This window comes from Chaetura pelagica, unplaced genomic scaffold (assembly GCF_000747805.2).
Source record: "Chaetura pelagica isolate M959 unplaced genomic scaffold, ChaPel_1.0 scaffold55, whole genome shotgun sequence".
NCBI lineage: Eukaryota > Metazoa > Chordata > Aves > Apodiformes > Apodidae > Chaetura > Chaetura pelagica.
In genome coordinates this window covers 5,196,059-5,207,244 of record NW_009953571.1, presented here as the reverse complement: position 1 = coordinate 5,207,244, position 11,186 = coordinate 5,196,059, and the positions used below count along the sequence as shown (strand labels likewise).

The 11,186-nt window shown below is 42.0% G+C and overlaps 1 protein-coding gene across 1 annotated transcript in view; it reads left to right on the top strand.

Moving 5' to 3' along the window:
* RPAP1 (RNA polymerase II associated protein 1) overlaps positions 1-11,186 on the top strand; it is a 37,404-nt gene that overhangs the window by 2,812 nt on the left and 23,406 nt on the right. The window contains exons 4-6 of the mRNA XM_009999572.1: positions 665-845; positions 3,568-3,744; positions 6,673-6,879. Coding sequence (XP_009997874.1) covers positions 665-845; positions 3,568-3,744; positions 6,673-6,879 — 565 coding nt within the window. The remainder of the gene's footprint in view (positions 1-664; positions 846-3,567; positions 3,745-6,672; positions 6,880-11,186) is intronic.

The following is an 11,186-nucleotide window of genomic DNA, read 5'->3' as shown; positions in this document are numbered from 1 at the left end:
TGCACAAAGCAGAAACCAAATGTTCAGACTGCCTTTTAAGCTTCTTCCCTGAGCTGAGGACATGCAAGAGTTTTTTTGCTCAGTCTACTTTGGATTTTCTGTGCATCCTGTGGAAGGCTGCTCAGAGCCATGCCCTTCCATTGCCTGGGCAAACAGCACAGTAATTTAGTCAGGATTATTTTAGCACTACTTGCCCACTTCTTACTGTGTAAATCTCTTCACCCTGCTGCTCTCTAATCACCTTATAAGAGGCCTTTTCCAAGCATGTGGTGAGCACAGTAGAGTACAGCCCCATTTATCCTCAGAAATGCAAAGTATTCAGCTATTCAGGGTTTCCAAACAGCAGGAAAACTGGAACAGTTGTGTTTAGTGATATTTTAGGTGTACTTGCCTGGCTTGAATTCACTCATAATTAATCATCTTCCTTCTCTAAGTAGCAAAAACGTTCATATTTTTGTCTCTCTGTCCTAGCATTGAACTGGGTGTTAAAAAAGGAATAGTGCATCCACAGAGAAGGGCAGGTGGCTGCCAGTAGCTTCTATGAGTCGTGTCTCAAGGTCTGATCTGAGGATGTCTTTAGGATCAGATTTATACATTTGCTAGAGGCAGGTGTGCGGGGGAGTCTGGAGGGGAAAGTGGTGACACATGGCTTCCCTGTTTGCAGGTGAAGGCGGGGTGTGGAAGAAAAAGCATCTTTGCACAAAAGATGGCAGCGAGAAGAGCTGCTGAAAAGGCAGCAACAGCTCCCTCTGCTGCCGAGTGCCTGCAAGGGAAATCAGCTGCTCTGGGTGCCTTGGATCCTGAGGGATCAGCAGAAGAGGCACCTCTCCCCAGGATCAGGGATGGTATGTGGAGAAGGTTCTGTTTGTCCAGCCCGCTGTATTTACATAACTTTAGTAACCGTAACATCGGTGCACCTTTAAGGTCGGGTAGCACTGTTGTCCTCACTTTAGGTATCTTAAGGTCACTTGGAATGTCTGGGGTATGACAAAGATTTGAAATGGTCCGGGACCAGTAACATACTAAAAATTGGGTTTTCTCACCATTTTCATCTTTGCTTCACACTGGGCCAAATAGATTTCTTTTTCAAGTTCTTGTTCTCCTTTTCCTTTCTGTTCTATGTAAAGTTTTTCTTGTTTCATCATTGATTTCCACAATTTTAGGAAGAGGATTCTTTTTGTGTCAGATGAAGGTGTTTGAGACCACTATGATGCAGGTTCCCACTCCTGCCATAAGTTCAGTCTTCTGTCACCAGATGTGCTGCCATGACTCTGTGGCTCTGCTCCATAAGGAATGCTGTGAGGCAGTACTGATGAGTCAGTGCCACCTCCAGCAGTTACTTGTCTGACAGCAGCATAACAAGGAAACATGAAGCCAATTCAACTTGTACCAGCATATCAGACCTTTTTTTTTAAAATTTATTTCTCTCTTGGGCAGTCCTATTTGCTTAGGACTACAATGTGTCTGGGTTTTTCCCCATTACCCTCTTTTTCACATCGAAATAGAGGGCAGATGTCATTTGATGGTTATTGCCATTTGGCTAAAGTTTCTGTCTGCCCTGAACTGTGTCAGAGAACGGGTAAGAGAATCCCAAGGCATGCTGTGCTGTGTGGGCACAAATCCACCAGCCAGTTCAATATACTGTGCTTACTGTGGATCCTGTTACAATTGTACCTGTGTACTTCTGTCTGAGAAATCTCAAAGGAAAAATCCTCTTGAAGTAGAATGCTTCTGAAATGTAGCACAACAGAGGGATCAGAAAATGGCTTGGCCTCCTCAGAGACCTTGTTGTGAAAAGATCACTCGAGGCAAGAGGAAAAGAGGGGGAGCTCAGTTTCCTGTAGTAACAAAGCGTTTGTGCCTGGTAACCCTCAGCTCAGTTGCTAATGGTGGGAAGTTTGCTGAATCTCTTATCAGGCCACTCTGGCTGCTCAGGTCTTTCTTCTCAGTATGCAACACAACTGCTGCAAAAATGTCATCAAACCTTACTGATGTTGTGATGAGTGTCATTACTGCTGTTTGAACAGGGTTTTCATGCTTTCAGGGTTGGCTGGTTTAGGGTCATAGGGATGTTCCAAATCACTATATGGAGCATATGAACAAAACATAAGGAATGAAGCCACAAAGTCAGGTCATAGAATCATTGAATCATTAAGGTTGGAAAAGACCTTTACGATCACCAAGTCCAACTGTCAGCCCTACACCCCTGTGACCACAAAAATGATCTCCCAAAGCATCACGTCTACCCATTTTCTTAACATCTCCAGGGATGGTGCCTCCACCAGTTCCAGTGCCACACCACTCTTTCAGTGAATACATTTTTGCTAATCCAGCCTGAACCTCCCCTGGCACAACTTGGCCCTGTTTCCTGTGTTCTATTGCTAGTCACCAGGGAGAAGAGGCAAACACCCAACTCACTACAACTTGCTTTCAGGTAGCTGTGGAGAGCAATGAGGTCTCCCCTCAGCCTCCTCTTCTCTAGGCTGAACAGCCCCAGCTCCATCAGCTTCTCCTCGTAAGACTTGTTCTCCAGACACCTTATCAGCCTAGTTGCCCTTCTCTGCACCCTCTCCAGCACCTCAATGTCCTTCCTACACTGTGGTGCCCAAACCTGCACACAGTGCTCAAGGTGTGGCCTCACCAAGGCCAAGTAGAGGGGCAGGATCACCTCCCTGGTCCTGCTGGTTATGCTATTCCTGATGCAGGCCAGGACCTTCTTGGCCACTTGGGCACACTGCTGGCTCATGTTCAACCAGCTGTCAAACAGCACCCCCAGGTCTCTCTGCTGAGCAGCTCTCCAGCCACTCCACCTCAAGCCTGTAGCACTGCCTGGGGTTGTTGTGGCTGAAGTGCAGTTATGAAAGGCTACAGGACAGCTGGAGAGTCTCCCTCTGACTGAAGGAGCATGTTACCCTGCTACTAGAGATAGTTGAAATGAGCCTTTAAAATATTTAGATCAGGTGATAAAGGAGACTTGATTATCTTCAGGGTAGGAAAAATGCCCCCCTTTTTTCCACCAGAACTTTTTATGTGTTTAACCCTTAAAGGTGAATACAGGACATCGTTACAAGCAAACATGTTTGTGTTGAGAATGGATCCTGTATCATTCTGGAAACTGGGTTACAAAAGGATTTGAATTCTATTTCTAACTCAACAGATACATACTAGGTCGTGGCTCACCTGACATACAAATGTGTGTTCAGGTTTTCTTGGGCAGAGAAAGAATCTAGTATTCACTTACTTGAAAGAAGGCTCTTGCTCATAAGTTGTGACTTATGCTTCAGTTTGCCTTTTCTTGCTGTTGCTTTGCATTAAAGAAACAAAATTTCTTTCCCCCCATCCCTCCTCCGACTCCTGAAGAAACAAGGTGGAAATGGCCTTTTGTTGTGACATGGGATGAAAATTCAATTCATTTTTTTTTTAAGCTAAACTGAACTTCTTTACTCCTATTTTAACTTGGCTACCAGTGTTAAAAAAATAAATAAATTATGCAAGCCTGATAATGACAAAATGGAAAAAGCTGTAGACACTTAGATCACTAACTTCTTTCTCTGCTGGATCTTACAGGTGAAGCTGGTGACTTTTTGACCTCTCAGCGGCCTTGTCTCATAACGGGAGAAGGTCTTGGAAGCCAAAAGAGTGAGCAGGAAGCTCAGGCTATTCATAAAGAGAACTTGGAGAAGCTGCAGTCCATGTCTGAGGAAGAGATCCTGCAGGAGCAGAAGAGGCTTCTGGCTCAGCTGGGTAAGTGCTTCCCAGCATTAATTCTCCTAGAGGCATGAAAATTTCTTGAATGTGTAGGTGTCTTGAAGTCTCATAAAATTGACAGATCAAAGATGGGAGCTTGGGGTTGCTGCTCATTGTGTATGTGGATAATGTAGCTTATGAGTAAGAATGAAGTGTGAAGGAATTAAAGAGTGCTTACTCCTCACTTAGAGAGGACTTAGCTTAAGTCTGTCCTGTCTTCCTTTTGCTGTGGGATAAGATGGTCAATGCACTCAGTCGCTTTACACATCAAATGCCTAATTACATATAAACGTATTGAGGTCCTAAAAGGTAGTTGTCTGAAACAGCTAAGAAAGCAAAGGTGTACTTAGGACTGCCATGGTAATGCTAAGGTGAGAGAGCACCCTTGGTCTTCCCCTCCAGAATACCTAAGACTTGAGCTGGAACCCTCAGTACCCAGATAGGGGAGACATGTGGGCATGTGGGAGGTTTCAGTTTGAATCTGTACTTGGTAGAGGAGAACTTAAAACTAGCCTTGAATTTCTTGAAAAAAGGTTTTAATTACCTGGCTGTTGGATGCAGCCAGTTGGTGTGGTCTCTGGTTTGGAGCCAGGTCTGCAGTGGTGCTCTGGGAATGCCTGTTGCTGACAGTTGATGACAAGATGGGGGAGAACCCTGACTTTGTGTGATCAAGGGCACTGTAAAACTTGTCTACGTTGGTTTCTGTGACTTTTTTGTAATGCTTGAGAAGAGCAGATGTACAGATGTAGGTGGCAGACAAGGGTTTTTGAAATTCTCATAATTTCAGATTCTCTAGCATCAAATGAGCTGTGAGTGGCAGTTGCATAAGACTCTTGTGGGTGCAGCTTAAAAATCATATTAATGAACTTGGCTTTGTTATAACCAGCAAGGGTATAACTGGAAAGGTGTCAAAGAAACTGTGCTAAGTAATGGCAAACAGAATCTTTAGACACAAACTTCATTCAGAGAGCTGAGCTCTCCAAACTAACAGGTGAAAAAGACATTTTTATTTTTTTTTATTGACTTCACTGCATATAATAATGGCACGTGTATGAGAAATACCTTGTTTATGCATGTGCTTCTTAGGACTGATTTGCGATCCTTGCTCCTTGTTCCCACACTTGGTCCTTTGGGATGCTAGTGAAGTGAATATTTAGGAAGTTTTAAAAGGATAGGATGTATTTTAAGTATTTTTGAATAATAAATTATTTTCGGAAACAATGTATTTATTTGTATGCCCCATGGGTTAAAATTGTAGATCTTTCAGTCTTTGAGGCCTTAAAGAAACTGGGAGTAGTTTTGGCATTCCCAAAATATCTGTGGTTAAGGAATTATGCATGATGAAGCAACTCCTGAACTCATTTGCTGGCTTTCGGATGAACTTGGCAACTGGACAGGCACAGAGGTATGAATTAAAGAGACTTTTTCTCCATATTCAGGAGTGTGAATAATTTGTTGGTGTTTCATGCTGCCCCAGTCTCTGAATTAACCTCTTAGTTATGAAGCAGATGAAACTCTGTGGTGTGGACTATGAGGATGGGCAGGCAAGTGCATCCTGGGCAGTGTCTTCTGGGTCTTACTGTTGAATATCTTCTTGTTTTGCTCATGGAGACTCTGGACAAGAATAGGCTTACTTTCTGACACACTGTGCACAGATTGACATCATCAGTGACAGTCAATGTTTGTGTGACAGAATGAAATAATGAATAAAATCCTTTCCTTATGGTGTACAGTGAAGTGTGAGAACATGAGAGCTCTGCTTGCGTTCAGGGAAAAAAGATGAGTTCTTTAATGAGACTGCACTGAGTGTCTCTCTTTCTTCAAGGGAGGTTTTAACTTCATTATGAGGAGAGTGTGTAACAATCAAAAGTGTGGGTTAGATCCTGCATCCTCTTTGACCTGTTTCAGAGATATGGAGTAGTTTCCTTTTTGGATTACTTCTCTTGGATATGGAACATTTCTGAATTTCTTGTCCTTAGTCCTCCAAAGAATAAATAACCAATGTAGGTGTTATATTCTGTTACTGTATACATCTCTGACTTTGCTTACTGGAGTATCTCTGTACCTTTCAGAAGCACAATGTACAGGTTCTTGGTGTTCACCTCTGGCATAAGCATCCCAACAGCCAGTCTTCTAGATGGAGAATATCCAGGGAGAAAATGCACTCCATCAAAAATGATGTGGGATATCTGTAGAAGATGTGGAAGTAAAGTTATGATATTGTGACATTTTTGTATTTTAGAGCCATAGAAATATTATCTGTCCTTCAAAACACCTCTGCCTCCCAAATGTCCCTCTTTTCCTCCAAAGCATGAAGAAAATGGCCACTTCTGTTCATGTTGTCAGACCACAGTTGACTCTCAGGATGGGGACTCAGTTCAGAACAAACAAAATCTCCTGCTAATGTAGTATCTAGACCATGCACTGCAGATCTGGTGCAATTCAGTAAAGAGCAGGTAATTTTTTTTGCAGTGTGTGTTTGGTGTATTCTTGTAGCATTCAGATGTCACTGAGTGGTCCACAGACAGGGTAGGCAAAGTGTCAGACCTGCGTTCCTCCCATAAATCACAGACCAGAATTCTCACCACAAACTTGTTTGGATGTGCCTTTTCAGTGGCAGTGAGGGGGACAGAAACAATTATCTCTTTATTTGTAAGCTGGGAGAATAACTAGAATTTTTTTTTGCTTGATCTTGAAAGATGTTTATCCACCTCTTCCTCTGGTGTCACCTCACCAGTCAGTTGTACCCAGCTTATGTGCTGGAAAGGTCATAAAGCAGGTAAGTGCCTCAGTTTGAAAAGAAGTGAAGTTGGAGCAGAAGAAGAGGGCATGTGGAATGAGGAGACTAAAACATAAATAGCAGGACCTATAGGCGTACAAATTATTTGGAGACTTTCTGTCACTTCTCTGTCTGTCTCTTTGCAGATTCTAGTTTAGTTGCTTTCTTAAAGTCACGACGTGGTGGGAATGAAGGACAGAAAAAGGAATTAAAAATAGAACGGAACAGACCGGAGGAGTTTGTGGAATCTCTGCCTGTGGCTCAGCATGATGTAAGATCATCTGTTTCCATGCAGGAGTCAAATCTGGAAGAATATGTAAGGAAGGAAGAGAATATGAAGGTAGAAATGACAGGTAAGAAGCAAAGTGTATGTTGATAATGTTCTGAACATAAATATAAGGTTTATATGGTGTTTGCATCAATTCAGATTGGATTGATGTGGTACTTTGTTAGTTATCCAACTCAGAATTTTATCGTGATATTTAAGAAATACATTTATTTTTGGGTTCAGGAAAGAACATCTCTGTTATTTCTAGCTGGGCTCCATAGATTAGAAGAGTGATACACTATGTAATGAAGGTGAGCTACTCAGTGGGAAGTCTTGCTTTGTTTTTAAAATTTGTTCTGAGTTCTCTGAAAGGAAAATGTGTTTTAAACACTTGGCAGCATTGCTTTTCTGTTCAGTCATGTGAGCAGGGAGAGAGAACAGTGTGGTAGTGAGATTCAGCTGTCACTTGAATTATTTCTTTTAACTGGACTAGCTGGGGACAGGAGGGTGTTGGGTAGGTAGGAGTTAGTGATGGGCTTGCAGGATAGTGTGGAGATGATGATCAATCTCACTTCAGTGAAATTGCTCGTGTAGCACCTGTGGTTTATCATGGCACTGCTCCTCTCTGGGGCTTGTATCTTAGCCCGTGTGGCGATTTCCACAGGAGGATGCCATTATTTAATTTGTGCTGTGGATGGAGGGAAGTGTTAAGGTATACAGTGTTCTGCTTTTTTGGAGGAATTGTACAGAACTATTGCCTCTTATGACAGAATAATCTTGAATAATCAATATATGCCTATATGAGGAGAAGGCTGCTTTATCCCCAGCAGCTACAGCAACCCCTGTATTCTCATGGCAGAGAAAATATTTCCCCCTTAAGCTTCTACTCTTACTGTTGCTTTCATCACTGCTTTTTTTTTCTTTAGCCATTGCTTTTTCTCTGTTGTGATTCTCATCTTCCCCACCCCTTTGTTCATAGTGTGTCTCTCTCCCTCATTAGCGTGATTCTCTCCCAATTTCTTGTCAATTTTTCACTGTCTCCATCTCTCCTTCCTCTCTTTTGATGCATTCTTTGTGTCTGAGTGCAATGTGCAGACTGATTAAACAGGTCTCTGAATGACTTCCAGGCTTCAGCTTGGTGTTTACAACAGAGAAAGACCATTTACATGTTCTTGATTAGAGAGATGGGTCTACATATGTATGTACATGTGCAGGAGAAGGAAAGCTAATTAGCTGCTTATTGAGGAGAATGCTTTACTGAACTGTCCTTTGGCTGTTTCTCCCCAAGTTTTACTTTTCCACAAATCCATCTTAATCAAAAGGACTATTTTTAGTTCCTTTTAGTTGTAGAGCAATTGAATTGACAGGTAGCACCAGACTAAGTGACTCACCTGGGAGCAATAAAAGCAGATTGTTCAGGCTTTACAGACTGAAGATTGTAGTAGTGCTCTCGGGAATACAGAGCATTGTATGCTGTCAACTTCTTTTGCTTCCAGGGAAGACTGCACAGGAAAGGAAAAGAGGAGTTTTCCCAGGATATTTGAAATAAAGAAAGGATGGGCTGCAACACAATTGTAAAACCAAGGGAAGCCTTTCCAGCACCTGAGTTCATGCCTGCAGCCCATCTCAGCCAACAGGAGATGTAAAATATTAATTTGGCATTATCACTTAGCTGGAATTTTGCATCACTTGGTGCTGTGAAGTCATCTCAAATAACTCACCAGAAATGGGGGAGAGGATGATGACACAGAGCAGTGGCATTGCTCAAAAGTGAACTCAGTCTCTGTAATGAGAGAAAAGTTTACTGTTTCTAATAAAGAAGATGGTGAAGCCTTTATCTTATCAAATGGAAAAGTAATCCTGCCACCAAGACAAAAGGGGGGAAGCAAAGCAAAAAGGGAAGAAACTGGATGGTAGCCAATAACCCAGATCTGGAAGAGTTTAGTACAAATGTTGGATTGACACTGTCAGCTTGTGTTTCTATAAAGGGATTTTTCAGTAACTGAACAATCTGCTGATGCCTTGGAATATATATGTCTTCTTCTTGCTCACAAGATCATAAAACTATAGGCTGGTGGCAATATACATAATCTTGTTTGTAGAATGATGTTATGGAAGTTGCACATGCCATCCACCATAAAGGAGTTCGACTCTAGGTTTCCACTGAATCAATAAGCTGCAAAGAGATTTTCCTACAAAGTCTTCTTTATTGATAATGCTACAGGGTGTCTCTGAAAAGGAACCCTGAACAAAGAAATCCCTGGGCATTTATACCTTCACAGTTAAAGTTCCTCACCCTTCACATGACAGATCTGACCAGTAATGATATTAGGGTCAGGGATCTTCCTGTTCTTCACTGGGTCCTTTCATTGTTTCTAGGCAATTTTCTTATCGCTAAGGTCGCAGCCTCTGTTAATGAATGGAACTTCCTTATCTATAGCCTGAGCTGGCTCTGGGGCCTTCTGCCACTTTACTTGTGCAATGTGCAGACTGATTAAACAGGTCTCTGAATGACTTCCAGGCTTCAGCTTGGTGTTTACAACAAAGAAAGACCATTTACATGTTCTTGATTAGAGAGATGGGTCTACATATGTATGTACATGTGCAGGAGAAGGAAAGCTAATTAGCTGCTTATTGAGGAGAATGCTTTACTGAACTGTCCTTTGGCTGTTTCTCCCCAAGTTTTACTTTTCCACAAATCCATCTTAATCAAAAGGACTATTTTTAGTTCCTTTTAGTTGTAGAGCAATTGAATTGACAGGTAGCACCAGACTAAGTGACTCACCTGGGAGCAATAAAAGCAGATTGTTCAGGCTTTACAGACTGAAGATTGTAGTAGTGCTCTCGGGAATACAGAGCATTGTATGCTGTCAACTTCTTTTGCTTCCAGGGAAGACTGCACAGGAAAGGAAAAGAGGAGTTTTCCCAGGATATTTGAAATAAAGAAAGGATGGGCTGCAACACAATTGTAAAACCAAGGGAAGCCTTTCCAGCACCTGAGTTCATGCCTGCAGCCCATCTCAGCCAACAGGAGATGTAAAATATTAATTTGGCATTATCACTTAGCTGGAATTTTGCATCACTTGGTGCTGTGAAGTCATCTCAAATAACTCACCAGAAATGGGGGAGAGGATGATGACACAGAGCAGTGGCATTGCTCAAAAGTGAACTCAGTCTCTGTAATGAGAGAAAAGGTTACTGTTTCTAATAAAGAAGATGGTGAAGCCTTTATCTTATCAAATGGAAAAGTAATCCTGCCACCAAGACAAAAGGGGGGAAGCAAAGCAAAAAGGGAAGAAACTGGATGGTAGCCAATAACCCAGATCTGGAAGAGTTTAGTACAAATGTTGGATTGACACTGTCAGCTTGTGTTTCTATAAAGGGATTTTTCAGTAACTGAACAATCTGCTGATGCCTTGGAATATATATGTCTTCTTCTTGCTCACAAGATCATAAAACTATAGGCTGGTGGCAATATACATAATCTTGTTTGTAGAATGATGTTATGGAAGTTGCACATGCCATCCACCATAAAGGAGTTCGACTCTAGGTTTCCACTGAATCAATAAGCTGCAAAGAGATTTTCCTACAAAGTCTTCTTTATTGATAATGCTACAGGGTGTCTCTGAAAAGGAACCCTGAACAAAGAAATCCCTGGGCATTTATACCTTCACAGTTAAAGTTCCTCACCCTTCACATGACAGATCTGACCAGTAATGATATTAGGGTCAGGGATCTTCCTGTTCTTCACTGGGTCCTTTCATTGTTTCTAGGCAATTTTCTTATCGCTAAGGTCGCAGCCTCTGTTAATGAATGGAACTTCCTTATCTATAGCCTGAGCTGGCTCTGGGGCCTTCTGCCACTTTACTTGGTAAGAATTCAACATATCTATTTGAGAGTTTACAGCTTGCAGCTCAAGGCTTCAGCCACTTCAGCTTCTAGTGCCAAGGAAGGCTACCAGACCTAACAGCAGAAAAAAATACTTGTCATTAAAACTAATTTCCTTCTACACTGATTAACTCAACCCTATCAATTTAGTGATTAGTGGAGGAGGAGAAAACAATTTGCTGAATTACAAATGTCAATAGATTTAATTTTTCTGCTGATTTTATTTCCTCTAGTTTTGCACCTACCACCCACAAACATTCTTACATTTCAGATGCTTTTTCCTTCTCTTCAATTAAAATGTGTGCTGAGCCTTTGGCTGAAATTCTGCTGAACAGCTTTCTGGCTGGGAAAGATAACTGTGCTTGCTTCCTTGCCTGACTCAATACCGCATTGATTGTAAGGGTGAAGCTTCATCCTAGGAAAGCATGAGTGCCCTTCCTGAAAGTTTTATGTGCTAGTTGGAGGAAAAGAGAAGGTTAGGTTTCAGGCCACTTATCAGCAGGA